Source organism: Melospiza melodia, chromosome 8 (genome assembly GCF_035770615.1).
Source record: "Melospiza melodia melodia isolate bMelMel2 chromosome 8, bMelMel2.pri, whole genome shotgun sequence".
NCBI lineage: Eukaryota > Metazoa > Chordata > Aves > Passeriformes > Passerellidae > Melospiza > Melospiza melodia.
Window position 1 is genome coordinate 7,439,203 of NC_086201.1, and position 22,573 is coordinate 7,461,775.

The following is a 22,573-nucleotide window of genomic DNA, read 5'->3' on the forward strand; positions in this document are numbered from 1 at the left end:
AGCAAGGCCGTGGCTCTGTGCAAGCCCCGCTCAGCAGCTGCAGCAGAAACAGCTCTGCGTTATCCCCTGTGCTCAGCACAGCCCCAAACCAGCCCCAAAACAGCCATGGGGAGGAAAATCAACCCTGCCCCAGCCACAACCTGCACTCACACCAAGCTGACACCAATTACAGCCTTCCCATCCTGGCTGACTCCAGGTAACACGAGACATCCAACACTCACTTTTAACCCCAGCCCTGGTGACCATTTTTTCTTAACTGATGATATCAAACACATCAAGTAACCCCAACCAAATACCAATTCCTGTTAAGAAAATAAGATTTATAATCTTTATTGTTTACTTACATATAATAAATATAATACAGAACAAAAACATCACACCCATTGATTGTATTACACAGGCTGTTAATCAGAACACATTACATTTTCTTTTTATTAGCCCTTTTATAGGGTTTTGGTACTGGATATCAAGAATTTCAATTTATAAACCCTTTAAACATAAAAACAATCTTCCAATTTCCACCTTCATGCATGTTCCAAATATTCATATATATACTGGTTTGTTAAAAATATATAAGCACTGTTCAGTATTTGCAATATAGGACTTCAATTTCCATTCATTAGATCTCTACTAATATAGAGAATTTCAAAATAATTAATAGCTTAAATCTGATTTTAATTAAAAATACATATTCTATCTTTTTTTTTATTTAACTGACCTCCCATCACAAAATGAAGTGACAGGACAAAGACACCCCAGGCAAAAGCCAGTGTTCACTTTCAGAGAACAAAGGGTAAAAGCTCTGGTTCTTGCTTCAGCTGCATTATCCTGGAATAATGGAGACACAATTTGGTATAAAAAGGGCAGAGGAAACCAGATTTTCTGAAGAGATATGCATCTCCATTTCAGATTTACCACTGCCATCCTGCTGTTTTCTTGGCTTAAAAATCACTGCATCAAACCCTGATATATGTTTTTCTCTGCGTGAATATCCTTGCCATTAAATGGAAATTAGATTAAAATGCTACATTTCTTTTTTATCAAAAATAGATCAAGGTTTAACACACTCTGAAATCAGGTTTTCAAGTGCAAATGCTATACACATCAGCAATTCAGGTTCTGCTTTCACTAAGGAAAATGGTTAAAAGATGACGCATAAAGATGTTTCATAGAGGATACTTGGATATCTGGAATTTGCTGTGCTCCCAGAACATCTGAATTATCAGCAAACTACAGACTTCAGGGGGGGAAAAAAAAGTTTTCTTCAGGTGAAAGCTCTTCAGTTAAAGCAGCTTCCCCTTTAAAAGTGTAACTGAGAATTCCCTGAAAGTCAGTCCAAAATGCAACACCAGAACAACCATCAAAACTACAACTGGTTTTGTGCATCTTTTAATGCACTCAGGTGTCAGGGGTTTCAGAACTCAAAATTTCAAAACCGATTTTGTTTTACTAGTATCTACTCCAAAGAGACCTTCCATGAATTTTAAATCATTACCAATGTCCCCTCAGCTCTACAATGCTGAAGTGTATCTCACACTTAGTACATTTCTCTAATTCCATGCAGGTAATGGAATTACCTGCATGGAATTACTCCAACACCTGGCTGTACTTTCCACGTAGCCTTGTGTAAACAGCCTCCCGTGAGTGCCAATTCACAGAGCATTCCTTTGTAGCTGCATTGGATGGACTTCAAAACAACCAAACCACAAACAAAAAGTACCTCCTAAGTCTCCAATTATAATTTTTTTCCATGATGTTTTTTAAACAATCACAGGGCTTAAATTAAGCCTTCAGCTTCAATATGAAATGATTATTTAAAATACCCAACCAGAGATCAATCCAATAAACTACTGCCTGTGTGAAATTGGGCTATGCAAGAAATTACCCCAATGATTTTAGAGCATATGCTTCCTACTTTCCTACTAATATTCTTGATTTTTAAATAACATTTCTCTCTTACATTTTTTTAGGGTTTTTTCCTTCTTCTTCGATATGAAAGTGACATTGGTTGGAAAGCCCCTGCTGTTACCCTACCTAGAGGAAAAAGCAGATTCTAAAATATTTTAGAAATTACTCATTCTGGCAGTGGCACTAACTTAATTGGTATGCAAGAGGTCAGATTTAGACAGAAGAGAAGCATCACCTGTGACTCAGACAAGGAAGACTTGTGGACTGGCCACATCAATGACACATTGACTGATACAATTGATAAAAATACAATCATTTGCATATAATAAAATTTGTTCTGTGCTAAATGGCTAATTCCCCTCAGCTTGGTAAGTAAGGGGGTTTAATTGGTTTTATTTGGTTGGGTTTCTTAAAAAGGAAAAAAAAAAAGAGGCCAAAAAATCAGGAACATATGTTAAGAACTATAGAATAAACATCCCTGAATTTTTATTTCTGAGGCCATTTCAGTATCCAGTTATTTCTTCTGTGGAACATAAAGAAAATTTGTGCACCTTTCCTGAAAAAACCTTAAGAAGTTCATTAATAAAAGAAAGGGAATATTGGATGCAACTTCATAAACTGGGATGCAGTTAAAGGACTCTGAACTTGTGGAACTAAACAGCTGCTTTTTACAAAAATCCTCAGAGAAAAGCCCTTTATGCTTTTTAAAAGTAGGAAGTGAAAGCCAGATGGAATTCCAGATGCATTCCACATCATGACAGGCATATCCAGAAAAAGTCTGGTTACCTACTAACACCAGCTGTAATGACAAGAGTGAGAACACAGATCTCTAAGTAGTCACATCACACGTCAGATTTATATTTTATGTCAGATTTCTAACACCACAGAGGACTAGGGCAGTCAAAATACAATTACACTGGCTTTACCTAGAGAGGAAATTCACTTTGCAATGAATGCAACAGGGCATGGAAATGGAAATGTCAAAGCAGAAATCATCAAGAGGAAGCTGATGCTCAAGGCTGATGACTATGATCACATGTTCTCACTATGGACAAAAGAAGTGTACTGCAAAGTGCAGGGGTTAATATTTCTCATGCTGCTGATTTTAAACAAAAGTCACTAATCAAGACAAATTCACCTTCTAAATAATTAAGCTGCATACTGGCTATGTGGAAATATCTTTTGTGAACTGTAACAGCAGTGTGTTTACCACATTTACCAGCACTAAAATCCCTCCTTTATATTACTGAGGTCTTAAAGCAAACCACTCCAAAGACATGCTGCAGACAGAAATACTGCAAAGGCATAAAGGTCAACCTGACTGCAGAGTTCTTTTCAATAAAGTTTTACTTTATTAATGCTGTCTATGACTCTTGTGGGCATTGGATCAGATCCCATTGTGGCCAAAGTAACTTTACTGGAAAAACAAACAAAAGATCCCCCAAAGTGATGTGACTTTTTAAAAATTTAATTATATAAATTAATACATTTATGCTGAAGATTTACACTGATCTATCCCAGAATCAGATTATATATTATTACAGCACTGCCTAAACCTGAAAGTTAATGTCACTGCCAAGCCAGAAATGCAGCTTCAAAATCAGCAGAGTAACTATTCACTTCTATGGCAAAGAGGACAACTAAGTAGAAAAATCACACACATTTCATCACCTTAGAATGGATGTTTCTCCAAAAAGTGACAAAGTGTTGGGCAGAGTAAATTTTATTGACATCTTTAAATGCTCTTAACATTCTCATCATGATTTACCTGACAAGCCTAAGGAAATTCAACATGGAAGTTACATGATGTGAAATGTTTGAGTGAAACCTGGAAATGTTTGTAGTGATTTTAAAAGCAGGAATTAGTTATTGGCTCTCACAACATATGGTATCATCCATATTTCCCTGAGAAATCATGCCCTGAAATGATCATGTAAAACAAAATACAACATTAATGAAATTGTGGATTAGACAGGGAAAAATGCATAACAACAATTTATGAATCACATAAATGCTACTGGAGTTATAACTGTTAAATCACAGGCTGCATGTGACAGCCAGAACAGAAATGATAACTAACTCAAAACTTATGCCAAGGAAACTGATTCAAAGTACCATCCTACAGTTAGCCATATAACCAACACTGTGATATTAACATCAGCTTGTTTCTTGATTTTTGAGCATGTCAGTTCTTCACTTCATTTACACTCTGCCTTTCTGAGGTCTATTTATTTGCACATGAAATTCAAAGTGTGTCTATAAACTCAGCCTATCCCCAAAATTTAACTGGTTCTCCCCATCTCAGAGAGCTCAGTTTAGCTCAGTAACATAATTTCCCTATGACAGGAGGATCTTCAGTAGGGAATACAAAGACAACATTCAACATTAAGAGAAATGGAACCAAGAATTACAAAGAAATTGTTTTGCCACCTTATTTAAAGCCATGACAGCTGTGAATAGCAGTACCTAGGCAGGAGTATTGTGACAGGAATGACAAAATACAGCATCACACACCAACAAAAGCAATTTGCAAGCCCTCCTGTTTCTGTTAGTACATTCCAAGGAGGTCTGCCATGAATAGACACAAAATTCAGCTGCAGCTCTCTGCAGGATTGAACACCGGCCCTGCTCAACACCCCATTTCCACAAATACCCAGAGGGACAGCCAGGCTGTGCTCAGCCTCCAGCTTCTGAGTCTGTGTGCAGTCCCTGCAGCCAGCCAGGCCAGTCCTGTCCTACAGCCCCTACCCACTACAGGCATCCCCAGAGGCCAGAGGCCAAGGAGCAGGATGCAGTGAAGACTGGTAAAGCCAAAGAGCAGGATGCAGTGAAGACTGGGAAAGCCAAGGAGCAGGATGCAGCGAAGACTGGGAAAGCCAAAGAGTGAGGCCTCAGGGCCTTCAGGAGCACTCATGTGCCCCAGACTTGCTTACACAGGTGGCATTTCCATCCCTTGCTGAACCAGCACTACATCTGCAGCAGCCTCTTGTAGGGAACACACTTTCAGTATGACTGAAACCCAAAACAACGTGGCCAGAAAAACTGAAATCCTTTACTGCCTTATCAAACTACGCAAGCCTCACCAAAACCCTAAAAGCAAAGGCATGCTCTGTAGTTTTTGGCAAATTATCATAATTTCCTTCATATATAAAAACCAAACAGCCCCAAAACCTCAATTGCACACACAGAAGAAACTGTTGGTTGTCTCAAAGGATTACAGGAATGAGTTCAACTGTTTGACATAGTATTCATCCCCCATTTTGCAGGCCTGGGAAATCCCTGTTCCTTAACCAGCAGGTGGCAATCAGAGAAATGATCAACATTATTTTTCTAAAGCATATGTGGTTCCTAGAAGAAGTAAGTCAGAATGAAGCCATTCCCAATTTGAAACAGTAAGAGCAATGGCAATATCCCCTTACTACAGAGGGTATATTGTCATTCATGAGAGAGCTCCTTCACATTCCAGTTGTGTCACAGGGAAGAAAAACCCAGCACGTCTCCATTGCATCAGAGGTACCTGAGAATCAAAGCTAAATCTCTTGTGCATTTACCAAGCATCCATTAGAGAGCTATGCAATTTACATTTCAAATCAGACATTTATATTTATAAAATATCATTGTACTAAAAATCACAAGGTTTAGTAGAAAAAACTCCATCACATTCTATTAAATGCAGGAACAATGTTGTATATCATAGCTTCTGTAATTAAAAGTGTAACACGTTTCCTGTAACTACAGGGGCACCACTTTACAAACCCTCTCAGCAAGGACAGTTTGTTTTGTTCCTACTATTTAAAGAATTGTAATTTAATGCAAAAACACAGCTTAAGCTACCTAGTGCCAGAAGATAAAAATATTTTATATCTTATTAAAAAAAAAATAACACATTTTTGTGAAAAACATTTGGAAAGCCCTGACTTTGAATGTACTGAATGTTCTTCATCATTCCTGGGGTCAGAGACAGAAGAATATTCTTTTAGTACTTCTTTTCTTAACCTCTCAAACTAATGAATAATGAAAATTAACAGTCATATACATGGAGGCTATGATGATCTTTGACTTGAAGCCATGAACATAAGGGCAAATATAAATAGCAACTGCATATTTGACATTACAGATCCAATTCTGTTTGCATGACCAATTGCAAAAAAGTCACAGAAAATTTTGCTACAAATACTGTCATTGCCCATCTGAAAGCAAACTTGCTTTTCCCAGGCTTAATGCACAGATGCCACAAGTCCCAGCTGATTCAAATTTGGAGTTAATGCCTGGTATCAAATATTCTGCACCATCTCATTGAAACATTTAATTAACTGAAAATAGACTTTTTTATTGTAAGTAGGCATTAACAATACTTTTTGAAAAAATATTAAAGTAAACATCCTCTAAATTTGTCATAATTTTGAAGGACAAATCCAAGATCTAAGGAAACCCCACTGATCAAGAAATGCCTGAAAATTCGACGAAAATAAAATTAGTTCAACATACTGCATTTTTTACCCCTCTACTTGTGGGGTTTGGAAATTGAACTGTGAAATTTAATTGACTTTCTTCTTTCTTTTGGGTTTGTGATTTTGTTGTGGTTGGTTTTGGGTATTTTTTAATTCTTATTTAGGGTCCAGGAAGGACTTACTATTTCATCTTAAAGACATGCCTCAGATCTCCAAAGTTTGTAGTGCAATCCAGTATTAAAAACAAGAAGGAAAAACTTGATGAAGGTTAAATACTTGAACAGAATAGCCCCAGGTTCATTTTGTCTTCCTACTCTACACACATTTCTTATATTAAATTCCAGCTGCTGGCTCGAATTCTTCTATAAATGTAGAACTTAAGCATGTTGCTTTCCTGCATTACCTCTTAAATAATAGTTTTATTACCAAAACACCAAAATTGCTTTTGGAAGGATCATTACTGAGTGCCAAAACACAAAAAGGCATTTCTGCTATGTCATCCTTCTGTATTTGTGTGGAGGGACAGTAGAAATACCTTACATTATTAATAACCTTGTTATGTGGAAGAAAATACTCCTGGCTAAAAAATCCATCTCACATTCATTATAAAAAAACTCAAGTCCATCAAAAGCCAAAATTAACTTTGATCTAAGTGTCTTATAGGCCAGGAGCTGAAAACTAGCATTGATTAATTTCAAATATTCCTGAATATAATTAAAATAGCTTCTCTGGATTCAAAAGGATGAAACACTCTAGCGGAAGGAAGATAATTATCAGTTTTAGAATAAATTTATTAGTACAGCTGGGGGGAAAAGAAAAATCAATGCAAACACCTTTCCTCTTCATATTGCTTAGCAGATTAGTGTAGTGCCGACCCACTGATTGAAAACTTTCACAATTAATTTGATCTCTTTCACAGTGTGGCAGCTACACCTGAAAATTTCCAAGTCTGAGAGACAACTGAGACTGAGAATGGGTTACAGAACCAGTCTGTTTTAAACCATGTATAAGAATGTATACTCAAATGTATTGTAATTAGAAATATTTAACCACTCACGGAAATTTTAAGCATTCCTGATTATTGGGCAGTTTTTTTGATTTTTAAACATCAGCACCCATTGCCATGACAAGGCTACACAAAATGGCCTAAGACATTGTAAATGTAGTGTTCCAGGACCATACAAAGATCCTGCCTCAGGAATTACAGGAATGCACTTAATAAATTATTTTTCTATTTTCATCTATTAATATGCAAATAGTTTATACAACATAAAAAATTTAATCTGTACCTACTACAGGTAACATATCTATTTAGCTTTTCATCTGAAAGCCTGTAAGACTTGATGACCTGCAAACTTATTTACAGAACTCACTTTAAAGTATCTTTTAAAAATAATATTGTCCAGCATTTAACAAAATTGTGACTTAAAAAAAGAAAGAAATCACTTAACAGCATTTGCTTTCTTGATTTTGTCAAGTAATGTCACCAGCTCAAGTGTCATAAGGCAGGTTGGTTGCTCAGATGGACTAAGACTCCCACGGTGACAGGCATGTAGTAGATCTGTTCATTTATAAAATCAGATGAAAGCAAGAAAGAGAAAAAGTTTAGAGTTTCAAAAGAACTGAAACTTCTATTTTTACTACAAATTCAGAATAGGCACTGAAACATGATTCCTTAGGGACTTTTCCAGAAGATTGTCTCTTTGCTGGGCATCGTTCCATTTTTAAACTACGAAGAAGAAGAAAAAAATTATCAGAGGTACATAACTCAAGATTACAAAAGAAAAATTACCATAAATATTTGTTTCCATCTTACTAACAAAGGAAATAACTCCATGTCTTAAGACATCACAATTACTGTTTTGGTTAGGATATTTTTAATTTCATTATTAGAAATTTAAGCAACGCTGGAAAATAAAAATATACTTCTCATGTAATTCTGCACACATTATTGAAAACTCTGAAGCACAGGGCTAGGAGAGCTCCAAACTTTAATGCTTTAATGCTCCAGGCCAGTACTGACAAATCATGTATGTTCCTTTTAAAGATTTGTGCAACCTCCTCTTAAAAGTGGGATATTTTGCAAACTCTTTAGCTAGTCTAGTCTACTTTCCCTATGCTTACAATGAGAAATATTTAGTCTAATATTTAATGGAATTTCCCAACTTATTTCTTGTCACCCACAAACACAAGGGCTCCTTTCCACTTTCTGGATCAGTAATGATAAAGTTTGGTGTTCTTTAACTTCCCTGAATGGTTGGTGCTTTTCATGGGCTGCAGCAGCCTAAACTGAAATCCCAACAGCACTGAAGAGTGAATTAATTACTTCAGATGTTTTCCAAACACATCACCCATGCCAAGAAGTTGTATGGCTCTTCTGGTGTATTAACTCACATCCAGTTTTGGATGAACTTTGTAATACTCTTTAGTAAAAAACTAAATTTTAAAACCATTGACCAAGAACTGTGAGAATAATGCTTGGCAACAAGTAGTAATAATAACTTTGAAGATACACTTTAACACTCTGTCCATCAATCCAGAACAACACTGACTGCATGCTCCTTAAAAATGTGTCCTTGCATAACAGAAATGCCACCATGAAAACCAATCCTCACCTTTCTGTGCATTGTTTGAGGTTTATTAAAGGTTTACCTTTTGTCTATGAACAGCAGCCATCTCCATCCTGTGAAACACTATGCATAGGGATGAGGCTTTCACACTGCTCACTTTCTTCTGGCATTCTAAAAAAAACCACATTTATTTCAAGTCATACAGGATTATTAAATTGGTTTTTATGAAGCCAACATAGGCACCAAGTATGCAGATGTTTGAACTTCAGCCATTAAATCCATGCAAAGACTCCTTAAATTTATCAAATGTACTCAAGTTTGCACAATTTTCACTGCATGTGCTGAGTACAGAAATTATTACAGATGCATTAAGGGAAAAATTGTGACAACCACTACCACTAGGAAACTTCTTTTAAAAGGTAAGCAGACTTCACATCTTTCCATTTTCTGAGCATTACACAGGTTAGTTGTATGAATGGATTGGCAACTACTGCTATTAAGAAATTAGTATTATAAAGAGTATATAAAATCAGGTAAAAATAAACAGAGCATGAGCATTGTGGCTTATAGGATTATAGGATTATGGGAAAGGCTAAAGAAACAGGATTATAGTTTGTGACTGCCCTACCTCTGAATTCGATGTTTTCTACAAATAAAGGCAAAAATTCTTCTGATCCCCACCATCACTGGATCCCAGTTGTTATAGTGACACAAGAGAGTTGCAATGAAAAATGAAAAAAATACAGGTACTGCTCCTGCAAAAAATAACCAGGAAAACTGCACCTGGAATTGAAACACAAACATCATTCACTAGATAGCTCAAAAAATAATTGACATGCTGTATATTTGCAATGATTATTATTGTAAGTTTGAGATGCAGTTTGAGTTATTTTCAACAGTGTGAGTTATTTTGTACAGTTTCTAATGGTAATTGTACATAGTTATTGCTTCTTCTGAGAATTGCATAACCTGTTCCCACTGATCCATTCTTAACAATGGAACACTGTGTTTGCACTGGGAGCTGAATGAAGACTGCTATTTGCAAATAGTCTCAGGTTTAGGTTTTTAGTTGTGTTTCTGGTGCCAAGGAGAAAGTCTCCTACACCTTCCATGGGTTGGAAAGCAATGATCTATAAAGGCCACTCCAACCCAAAGCATTCCATGGTTCTATAACTCCAAACCCAGGGCACAAGGACAGAAGAGCCTGGGACCTGCCTCTCGGGGTGACACAGCCATGAACCGAGGGTACAGCCCCCCCGTGTGGAGAGAGGATCCAAAACTGGAGACTTTGAGAAAACAGATTCAGCTTTGGCACCTGGCACTGATGATCCTCCTCAAAGGTCTCATCAGCTGCAATTGTTAAGCCCTGTGTTTCCCAACTGATTTCTAATGAAATTCAGAACATGTAAGTTGCCAAAAGGAATCAGTCATTAGAAACCCGGTTGTAATTTCCTAAGATTCAGATTTATGTTAGAAAATTACAGAAAAATAAATACCCAGAGAGTTAGTAATTATGAATATTGTATAATTACTACCCCATTTGACAGAAATATGAAGGTTGCATGTATTGATATTTTAATCTTTACACTACATGGTGTGATTCTTGGGGTGTCCTTGTCAGGGCCAGGAGCTGGACTGGGTGATCCTGATGGGTTCCCTTCCAGCTCAGCACCTTCTAGGATTCCAGGATTGTTAGCCATGCCAGTGGCATTCTTGTGCAGGGTTCTTTTAGTAAAAACAAGGCAGGGCAGCTAAAATTTCTGTCAGGTTATCTGAGATGTGGACACCTGAGACTTCAGTGAGCACAGGGCTTGGCTTAGGATATTCTGATGTCTGTATGACAGAGACAGACTTGCACAAATACACCTGTCCAAAAACGCTCAAAGTCTGCAGCACTTTGCCTTTAATCAGGGTCCCTCACTTGTGCTTCTAATACTAGTAATTTATTTTCTAAAATGTAAGACAGAAAGGATTACTTCCCACAACATGAGTTAAAAAGGTAATTTGCCCTTTTGTAACCAATGTCAGCTGAAAGTCATCCAGCAGAGCTTGGGAGATGTTTCTGCTATTTGAAATGCCTCCATGTTGCATTAGTACATGAAGAATAAATTAATTGGACAAGATCTGGACTCTGTGTTTATTCAGAATAAACAGTCTAGAGATTAGGCTGTTTACTGGGAATTAGAAAAGTATAGTCCATTTTTCAGTTCATGCCAGAAGAAAGTTTAGATGAATCACTTCATAAGACAACCTAAAATTTTCATATATTGAAATATGTAACTATAATATACACCTCTACCAATGTATTTGCACATACACACACATCTGTGTATATCTAAAATGTGTACTGACACACAAACCCACATATAAAATTCTTATTTTTTACTGCCAGCATTAGCTCACATGTACTGAGCTCATGAAAGTGAATTTGGGGGGAGGAGCCTACAGATGTTTTATTCCTTGTTTCTTTTACAGTTCTCACAAGTTATTTACAATCCCATAACAATTTATATCTCAAGTGTGCATTGTGGATGCTTTAAGAGCAACACAAACACAACTGTCTTACCAAGAAATGTTTTATTATTGTTGGAACCACTGCAGGGTTTGCTCTATTTCCATGCTGGAATATGCAGGTAAGACTAACACAAAATATGCTGCCTATTATATGTTCATTACAAAAGTATTTATTCAAGGTCTCACTCTTTTTAACTTTTCTTATATTTATCCTTTGATTTTTCTGACTTATTTTCCAAAATCCACACTGACATGAAGTAAAAGCAACATACAAGTTGTGTTTGGGGTTTTTTACTTCATTTTTACATGCACAAAGCTTCAGAAGTGTAAAGGTACTCCTTACACTTTGCTTGCAAAAACACTGAACAGCAAAGCCTCTTTTTGGCTGGAAACATTCCAAATGCAAAACTCAACTATTTTCTTGTAACAAATAAACAAGTACAAGTCTAAAAGATTTTAATTAGAGGAAATTTTGTAAACAATGATCAAAATTTAGTAGTACCTTACCTTTTGCATGCACATGTCAGCTATTATGGACAGAGGTATTGTAAGGCTTAGGGCAAGTGTGCCTATCAGTGATGAGGTAAGAAAGCAGCCCCTAAAAGACAACAAAATCATAACAATTATACAATTTAATGACAATAAATAATAATTATAATAATGAGATCTTAAAAGTTAAAAGACAACCAAAGTAATACATCAAACAGGAAGACATTTGATGAACTGTTAGTTACTGTTAATAATCAAAAATTTACTCGCACCATCACACTCCATCATAAATCTGTGAAAATGCACAGAATTCTTAACTAGGCAATGGATGTCTTCTGGGCTGAGGTTTAATTCCCATACCAATCTTTTGAGATGATGGAAATTTCCCTGTTTCACATGTACTAACTTCATCTAGAAAAATCTGCATTTTGATTCCATACCCTGATTCTCTAGAGCATGAGAGACTGCTTCTGAATCACAACCAAGAGAAAACTGTAAATGCATGAATGGTACAGAAGGCAATAATTTATCAGCAGGTTAAAAAAAAAAAACAACTAACAGAGTCACATCTATCCCTACATTATGTAGTTGGTAATATGTGCTTGGGTGGAGTAAACAAGTAGGTTAAATTACATTATTTACTTCTAAAAATTTAAAGAAGACTATACTAGTGGCACACTGGACTGGTAAAGAATGATACCAGCACAAACTCTGTAATTAGTCCCAGTCCAAAACTCTAGGAACAAGGAACTGGAAGTAAAACTAGCTCTTAAACTGACTGGAATATCATTCTGAGTAATTAAACAAATATCATGTATGCAAAAAGTCTGTGCACACCCATGTACTTAACCCTATGCTAGTACTTGATTTTGGAGAGACAATGTTCAAGGTAATGTGTTTGTTATTTTGCCTACATTAAAATTACACTTAACCTGACACTGATACTGAGCTGCAGTTTAATCTTCCAGGATGGCATTAACATCACAAAAATATTCTACCAACAAACCAGTTCAATTGCAAAGGAACATAGGCTACAATGCGTTTATAACTAGGACTGCTGTAAAGGTTTGCCAAGAAACAAAAGTCATTAAAATTCATACATAACTTTAAACTTGAAAGAAAAACCAAAAATCCACACCCACTAAAAAAAACAAAATGTTTTTGTGGAACTCCATCTACTCCATCTTGATCTTTTGTTGCAGTATTGCCACAGAACTGTTACAACAGAATTCACACTCTACTTCTGCTACTGCAACTCTGTAGCACAAAGCCTCTTTGTCTCAAATGTTAATTCTGGAATAAGTTAAGCACACAGCATTTCAATTACTACAAGCACACATCAGCTGCTCTTTAAAGTCAGCTGTTGTCTTAACAGGACATTGTGACACAATGGTGAAACTGCACATGTGGACAGGAAAAACAGGAAAAAGAAAAGGGCACAAAGCCCAGCCTAGGCAATTTTACATCTCAACATAAGAAAGATAATTCATGTGAAATATAGTCAATGTATGGAGTACATACCACAGCCAGAGGAACTCTGACAAAACTGTTCCAATAAGGCCATTTATGACAATGCACATCCATATCAGTTTATTGGGAAACTCAAATGCTTCAAACCCAGTATAGTGAAGCAGGAAGAACCCTGGCCACAGCAGCAACAGATTAAACAGTCCTACAAAACCTGGATATAAAAACAGTATTGAGTAAATCATAATAAATTTTCTTCAACATAACCAAAATCTCAGCTAAAATCAGCTTTTTTGACAATATGCATATAAAAAGCAGCCATGAAGCAATATTTGAAATGTTTCAAAGGAAACAAATGTAAGAAACTCAACCTGAAATTCACAAACTAAATTTGCATCAGATATTTACAGGTTTGAAATTGAAAAGAAAATAAAAATGAAGAAATCTCATTAAGTCAGTGGGGCTGTCTGCACAACTACAGGAAGTTCCTCTCCTTGTTAAGGCTCTAAATAAGAAACAATTCACACAACCAGCCTCTAAAGGAGTCATAACCATGGGAATAAGAGGCTTTCTCTACTTCCTTGGCTTTTCTAAGTCTCTTTACCACTCAGACACAGTGCAGTGCCTGAAAGCATATAATTTAATCACGCCTTGAATTAAAGCTTTCAACAGTTACTTTTAGTCTTACCAAAGAACATTGGTATGTCAAGTTTATCTTCTCTATCCACTTTCCTTTTTATCATGACTATGTAGACAGCATAGAGCATTGCTCCTACAAGAGACCAAATGGAACCTGGAAAAATGGAAAAAATACTCCCTTGAGATATGCCAAACATGTTATGCACAGTAGGATCAACTCTCCTAAACTCCTGTTGATTAGAATCCATTACTAAATGAAAAACATGGGAAAATGGAGAAAGCTCTAAAATATAAAAACTTTCCCAATATACACATAGGGTGGAAAATTATTATAAATTAAGTTTTAGAACTTCAAACTAAAAAGCCAGATTGTGAAATGTTACATGAATAAGAGATCTAGAGCTTGCTATATGACTACTTAGTACTGTCAGAAGATGGTACTGATCACTGCACATTCCAGGATTAAAACCCAAAAGTAAATACCTATTGTATCTTTTCCAGCAGATTTTTCAGATCCAGAAAGGTTAACAAGTACCACACCACCAATGCTAGCAAAAAAAAGAAGAAATGCAAAATGTTGCTTGAACTCAGGAATTTCTTTACAAAAACGGATAAAAGAAAGAGAAAAACAAATATACAGTTCTATCTTTAGGCATTTTTAGTTAACCAAAACCCACTTCTGGTATGTCAAAAGAAGGTCTCAGCTGCTAAGGCATGATCCCAAGTTAAAACCAACCAACCTCACTTTTAAATTCCCAGAATAATGCACAAGGCATTTAATGAAACAGGCTGAAAACACTGAGTGTCAAACTTTTTTACCATTACACATAAATAAAACAAACCACAAATAAACAACAAGAAAATAAGTTCATCTATTTCCAACAGAAATTAATCTAATTTCCTACAGGAGAATGAGATTTGGAAATGGTTCATGATATGAAGCATTTAAGAATTCTTAATTCAGTTGCTCAATTCATCAGTGAAACAAGGATTTTTAAGAAGTGATGGGTATCATTTGTTATCACAGATAGCACAGGCAGAGTTGGTACAGTTGTCCTCTCACTGTACCAGGGAGTTTTGGACCCAATGTTTCCTCCCATTATCTTACCTTAAAATAACAGCCAATAATTTGGACAGGGTAAACCGATCTCCACTGTTGCTGGGAAAGACTGCAGCTAAAATTAATGTAAAAAGGCCTGCAAGAGAAATTCAGAGGAGTTTATACAACCAAGTTTTGCCAGTAGTTTGCTCAGAAAACTACACAGCTTCAAAGCTATTATACTCTAAATACATTTCTTTAATATACACAGGTAGCTGCAGAAGTACACATACAAAAAGCAGGGGAAATATTATAATATATCATTTTAGAAGGTACTCTAAAAAACCTCTGCAAATACAAAATGAATTTTCTAAACACACATATTCAATGCCTTTAGGTCAAATCCACAGGTAAAAATGTTACACAAACCCATTGGAATGAGATTTCTATGTTATAAACAGTGTTGTAGTGCACATCTGGTGGTGTAAATAAAACTTACCAGAGGTTGATGACAAGATATTAACTATGGCAACTTGGGTATCTGACAGAGCTTCTTGGTATGAGAAATTTGCCAAGAACCACTGGGGAAAAAGAAAAATAATCTTCTTATTATATGGGTAGCAGCAACAGAGTTTAAGTTTCTCAGTGCAATAAAATCCTACTTTAAAAAAAAACACTCCACTTTATTTTTTATTTTAAAAATAAAATCAGAACTAGATTTTTAGCTTAAAGAGACTTCTACCTTTTGTTAAAGTGGAAGGCACATTAAAAGACAGTAGCAAACTAAGAACTGGATCAAACCAACCACATTCAAGTACATGTTTAATAACAAAATACCATACTTCAGAACTTAAAAAGAATTAAAATGACATTATAATAGCTAGTCTGAAGTAACTAAAGGTACTTTTAACTTGTTTTGGAGTGCTTCAAGATGATAACTGCACAAGGGCTGCAAAGAAATTTCAGTAATGCATGTGATATTAGTCAGCCTAATGAGGTTCTTTCAGAGTGATTAAAAACCAGCACACATCTCCACTGCTAAAAACAAACATCTCTTATGTTCAATGCCTAAAAAATATTTCTTAATTCCTCCATAAAGGAATAAAATGGTAGATGTTTTATCACTTCTTGATTGAGATCTCACTAGTAAGATCTCAGATATATTCTAAAGGAAGTAACCACTCTCTAGTCTTATGTAGAAATACTCATAAGGTCCAAGAAGAAATACATGTACATGCCAGAAGCGTCCATGAACACAATAGACAGGATTTGTTTTGGACATGAGGACACTACCCCAGAAAAAAATGAAAAAATTACACCACAATTTTCTGGTGCATGCATCAGTGGAATTATTATTGTTGATGATGATAATAATAATAACAATAATGCTTAAATAGCTCTACTTCCTGAGGAAAAGCCATGATGAGTCCACACTACATAGAATCCATTTGGCAGTAGCAGTGAAGGTGTTTCTAGACAAGGCATCACTGATCTGCCCTCTACATTTTTCTGTCTCAAAAATCCTGCCACTGGAATCTCTCCCTCCTTCCAGAACTGAGGCAGGATGCAGCAACAGCTGAAATCCACTCTCTAATCTTGCAAACTACCAGCAGATCCATAATTAAAGCTTGCATAAGGAAAATTTTACTTCTTATAGCACATTTATAAAATAAGGTTTAAAGAATGCAAGTCATCGCAATACTCACTATTATTATAATTTCAAGTTTACAAGTTTTAAATGCATCTTTACTAAAGTTTTCTGAAAGAATGGGGCACCTACCACGAAGCAAAAGAAAAAGCTGATTTTTGCTACTTGGCTTGCAGTGAGCTTTCCCACAGTTTTTAGGATGGATTCCTGCTCCTTCACTGTTGGGTAGGACATGCGGGACAGCTTTGCCTCCAAAGCATGGCTCGATGGCAGCTGCCGGATCTCCATGATGTTGCTGAACCTCACACGAGGCTTCTTGGGGGCTTGAGAGGCAGAAAAAACAGAAAAAAAAATTAAAAAAAAAAGAAAAATATTCATATTATTATTAAACTTTTTGAGCCAACACAATACGCAAATAAAATGATGATACTGTAACACACCATTGATTAAAATACTGCAGAAATAACAGGTTCTTATTCAATTAGAACATTTGACATAATGATATGACATAATGATTTATTAAACTAATATTTTGCTATTCAGGAGGCCACTAATAAGACAAAGTACAATTAATTACTGTTTTCAACCAGTAAGTTGTCCACCCACAAAAACCTCACTGAAAAGCACCACCCCTGCTTCCTGTCAAAAACATCAACAAAAGGTAACAACACATTTTTAGACAGGAATTATTCCATCTTAAAAAACATTATATATATATATATATATATATATATATATATATATATATATATATATATATATGATTTTCTTTAATTGTCTAAGAGCCAAACAGCCAACACCTGCAAACAATTATACCTAACTGCAAGGACAACGTTTCATTTACAAGATTAAAGTCCAACAGCCCTCAAAGCTTAGCAGGGACCATAAAGTCACTTTGCCCTTTTGAAATCTACTCTCTAACTAGTCTTGCAAACTAGGGTCAGGTTTTATTTAGAAGCTTATTTAACTACCATTAGCTTCCTCCATAAAGAAAACATTACACTAAACACTACAGGCAAATATTAGCTTAAATCAATGTGAAATAATCCTAATTTTCTGAAAAAAGTAAAGGGAAAGCTGCAGCTGGAGCAGTTTTGAAGTGATTGGTGCATGGTGCCACAGGAAGCAGAGCCTACCAAAGTGTGCCATGGAGAAATTAAGAGAGCTTCCCTTTGACAAGCAGGAACTCTTTTGCTGAGGACTGGCTGACTGGATGTTCTGAAGCCAACCTTCCCACAAGTGTCTGGGACAGTCAGGCCTGTTTCAGGTACTATCAAAAGGTAGCGAGGCTTAAATAAAACCAGAATGCACATAGACTGTTAAAATTCTTACTTTGACTGCTTTGCTCCTGCTCTAAAAAGGACAATAGCTTGTTTTTCCAGAGGCTGACTCACTGCTGCTGGTCTTACAAGGCCAGAAGGAAAGAACCACAAGTACTGAACCCAGTTGGTCCCTTGAGATAAACATAGGCTGCATCTGTAGTGACCAAGAAAGGTAAACTGAACGACAGGCCTATGTTTTCTCTACCTGAAAGTAAATTTATGAGACTGCAATTCATGCAATAAGAGATTTCAGAAAGGAGAAAAAAGGAAAAAAAAAAAAGTAGGGGAGGAAGGGGAAGCACATCCTGCAACATGACAGAAGTTATACTAAACAAAGGGAAAAGTAACTCCTTCACCAAAGAACTAACAAAGTCTTTACTCACTTTTCTCTGCATCACTACTATTACTGCCATTTTTTTCAGTTGGCAAATCATGGAACTTTACAGGAACATATAAAGGTTCACTCTGCAATGAATCAGTACAAGTAAAAATACAGTTAAGCAGGATATTTCAATCATTACCAGAATTTATTTAGCAAATTAGAAAACTAAATAAAGAAAAGCTTAGTTAATAGCAGGAGAATCAGACTTAAAACAGGTTCGCACACAGTGGATAGGCTTGTCAAAATTCATGTATACAATATCCTGTATGTTACACATATTGGTAAAACACAGTACTGAAAGAGAACTGTGCTCTTTTGTGTGTATCCTCATGAACACAAAACTTATGGCCAGCCTACTGATTAAAATTACAAATAAGTCATCAATATCACAGATACTTCATTAGCTGTAGCTTCTGTCCAAATTATAAACTAAAAACATGAAATACAGATTGTACATACAAAAATTCCAGTACTCATTTTCTTCCCATGACCCTAAAAGTCCCTATTTTCCACCCTAGACCTAAACATCAAAAAACTTTGGGAAATATCTACAATACATTAGGCACTTAAAAGTATTTCAAGCAATTAAAACTTCTGCTTACAAGACAAGTTTTAAGCTACTTGTTTAGATTAAATTGATAAACTGTAAAAGTAAAGTCATTAAAAAGATCTGGTAGTTGGATTTTCATTAGGCTTGCTTAGAATAAAAATTTTGGTGGATGTTTAAATTAATGCAAAATTGCCCAATTTTCTAGAGTCACATGATCATAATGAATTGAGAAGGCGAAGATTTTATTCTTAAGTAGAGATAGATAAAGTTCAAAATCCTCAAAAAATTAAATGAAGAATACATCTGAAAAAAATGTCCCTTCAAGCAATTCTGTATAAAATATCCATACAGTAATTTGCAATACTCCATTGCTTCCTCCACTCTATTACAGAGATGGTACTGAGCTGAATCTGTAAAGGTTTTCTCTGTAGAAGATAATATTTCTTTGACAAACTACTAGAGAAGCATTCAATTAAGTGCTTTATTGAGCTGAGAACCCATATTTCTTATAGTAAGCAATACCATTATTTGCAGCACTTATTAGTAACATATAAGCATGTAAGTTACCAATCCCCTTTGACAAAACCTATTACACTTAAAACTGCCCTATTTTATAAACAGTAAGTCAAGATAGTTGTGCCATGTTATTGTAAAGCATTCACCTTCATAAATTAAGGCACTTACCAGAGAACTGTTCACAGTGGTATCTGTTGTACAAGCAGCAAAATAACCTTCAGCATCTGCAAACTAATTAGAGAAATCTTCATGTAATAAACTACCAAGGCAAAGTCATTAGCAACTAAAATTTTTGAAGAGTAAAGTTTTTTATGACTTTTTCCATCATTCTGTCACAATTCCCTCTCTCCTCTCAGCCCTCCTCCCCAATACCAAGAGGGCTTACAAGTTCAGTAATAATTTCAGTACTTCCCTCAACCTCTTGAACCCCACTGAGTTAAACTACCCAGGTATGAGGCTCTTAGATACAGAAATCCTCCAAAATTCAGTCTTAGGGACACAATGCCCACTAAATGATTGTGCATCTATTAACAACAAGATGCTTCTTTCTTCATTTTATTGAGGCAAAGTTCCTTTCCCTCCTCCTTTCTGCACCTTACCAAACCCACACTCCCTGACCTGCAGCTTGCTGTTCTACCATGATGGTTGCAAAATTATTAAACAAAGTTTTTAATGTGGAAGAGAACTGAAAAGTAAGGTGTGAGTGTTTCTCCAAGCAATCATTGAAATAAAAACATATAAATGGATGTGTTGTCCAGACTAATAAACAGAAGACACTTTAAAGGCACTTGAAATAATTACAGAGTTGAATATTTAACTACACCCCTTGAAGGGAAATAAATTTTCTAATAACACATTACAGTCCTGTCTGCACTGCTCTTTTGAAAAGGAAAAATAATGGGATTCCAATAGCAGTGTCATGAGTGCCACACACAACATGTGACACACTGGGCACTCTTAGTCATTGCTTTCCAGTTTGTATTTCATTACTGTCAGCAAAGAAACTAAGTTCTGTTTATTCCCAAATTAGCTCATGAAGATTCTGAACAAAATCAAGTCTAACACATGCCATATTACATACAAACACTTGGTATTAAAGGCTGATCTAGCAAAAATTGTATCAAGATATCAGACAACTTTAAATGCTCTAAGTGTTTAACTCAAGAATTTTTTAAGAATATTTTTTCAGTTGTCCTTTGTGCTTTGTCTTTTCTTAAAAAAAAATCATACTTTAAATGTTATGCCTGCAACTGTCACTATCAGTGAAGGCTAATGTATCCAGAAAATCTTAACTCAGTTTCTTTCACACAATCTATTTTCTATAAAGACATGTTGATTAACAGCATGTTCTTGGATCACATTTTCTGGGTTTTAAGTGAGATTAGTATCAGGCCAAGTGCCTTCCTGCTTCCTGAGTGCTGCTGTTCAGCATCTTGAAACACTGGCACAGAACAACTGCTCTTCCCAGCATCTCTTGGAAAAAAACCCACTATTTCTGTCATATAACACAATTTTAGGTTCTAGCACAAACAATGCCTAACTCTGGAATGAGCATCAGAAGATCACTCATGCATAAAAGGTATAATATTAACAACAACAACAACAACCATGTAATTCTACCACCCTTACTAAATGTAACTTTAAACCCCTCAAAACAGTCAGCAAACAGTTCATAGCTGTGCCAGAGACAAAAAGAGTCAGTGCTAAAAATCAGCTACAAAGTTCTGATTCTATTGGTTGCAGATGCTGAGGGAGTCAAAGGGAACCAAGAGCCAGCAGGGAGTTTCATAAGCTCTTGTTAAGAGGAATTATCCTCTGCAATTGCCCAGGATACAAATCCAGGCTGCAGGGAGCAATGGCCTGGCCCAGCAGAGCATTTCTTACAACTCCTGACACATCTCACATTGCTTTTTCTTGCCTCTCACCCTTCCACATGACAACTGTTACAGCTGCCATGTCTTCCTGTGGCATGATTCAGCTTATACCTTAAATATGTAACCTTTGCTCTTCTCTAGTCTCTATTTTAAGGGTTTTTTTCTGTACAAGCTTAGACAAATATCACAACATCTACAGAGCTGTAATACTTACAAAAGCTGCATGCCTTCCACGAAACCCACGAGTGCACTGTTGCCTCCATGGCTTCCAAACAATAAACCCCAGGAGGTACAGAACAAACATGGATGTTTTTGCAAATGTACTGAAAAAGGGTTTGTTGTACCTTGTAAAAACATACTGTGGAAAGAAAATAATTGCAGTATCCAAAATTACCAACTAGGTAAGAGTTCACAAAATGAATGATCAAGTGTAAATATACAGTCCAGAACAGCCTGGTTCCCAAAATACCAGAGCTGTGAGTGTTGGCATGGATAACCAAAGGAATCAAGTGGCCCTACCTGTTCTGGGGGAACTCTCTCCCAAACTACCTCCAATGCCAACAAAAAGGAGACTTTTTGTAAGAAACAATTCCACAGAAGGAAAACCACTTGTATCTCACCAAGCAACACATTTATATGCTACTCAAATTGCACTGAAAATACATTTACATACAAATATTTTCTAAATTGAAGATGACTTTTATAAGCAATAATATATTAACCATAAATTAGAGAAGATTACTTTGGCTAAATAACATTTCAGTATCAAAAGTGACTCCACCAGCTCATTAAAAAAAAAATTTATTAATATCACATGATAAGGACAGACATTTGTATATGCTTAGTTTCAAAACTGATAATAGAATATAATGACAGTTCAGAGAAATTAATTTAGGAGTTTATTAAAAACTCAATTTCCATTGCTAAAGCTCTGGTTCAAGTCGTAAAACTTAACATGAAATAAATACCACAATAGTTTGAATATGGTTAATATATGAGCTAGATGAAATTACAGGGTTTAAACTCCATGACTTGAGTCCTTTCAGCCTGAATTTCTGGATGTTCTGAACTACAATTCAGCACATCAATCAACCTGCCATGTTACAGCTCATTTACTAATTTTTGGGAACTATATGGGCATTATTTTAATCAATATAGCAATAACAAAATGAACTCCCTGATTACAGTACACACTGATAAGTTT

General features: G+C 35.9%; 1 protein-coding gene across 3 annotated transcripts in view; it reads right to left on the reverse strand.

Annotated features, from left to right (window-relative positions):
* Positions 1-299: 299 nt before the first annotated feature.
* SLC35F5 (solute carrier family 35 member F5) overlaps positions 300-22,573 on the reverse strand; it is a 30,270-nt gene continuing 7,996 nt past the window's right edge. For all 3 annotated transcript variants that reach the window (XM_063161636.1, XM_063161637.1, XM_063161635.1), the window contains exons 6-18: positions 21,584-21,727; positions 19,664-19,726; positions 18,431-18,512; positions 16,858-17,048; positions 15,577-15,658; positions 15,147-15,234; positions 14,522-14,586; positions 14,088-14,192; positions 13,454-13,613; positions 11,951-12,041; positions 9,558-9,712; positions 9,012-9,100; positions 300-8,088 (exon numbers count right to left, since the gene is read on the reverse strand). In XM_063161636.1, the coding sequence (XP_063017706.1) occupies positions 9,019-9,100; positions 9,558-9,712; positions 11,951-12,041; positions 13,454-13,613; positions 14,088-14,192; positions 14,522-14,586; positions 15,147-15,234; positions 15,577-15,658; positions 16,858-17,048; positions 18,431-18,512; positions 19,664-19,726; positions 21,584-21,727 (1,308 nt within the window). In that variant the 3' untranslated portion in view covers positions 300-8,088; positions 9,012-9,018. The remainder of the gene's footprint in view (positions 8,089-9,011; positions 9,101-9,557; positions 9,713-11,950; positions 12,042-13,453; positions 13,614-14,087; positions 14,193-14,521; positions 14,587-15,146; positions 15,235-15,576; positions 15,659-16,857; positions 17,049-18,430; positions 18,513-19,663; positions 19,727-21,583; positions 21,728-22,573) is intronic.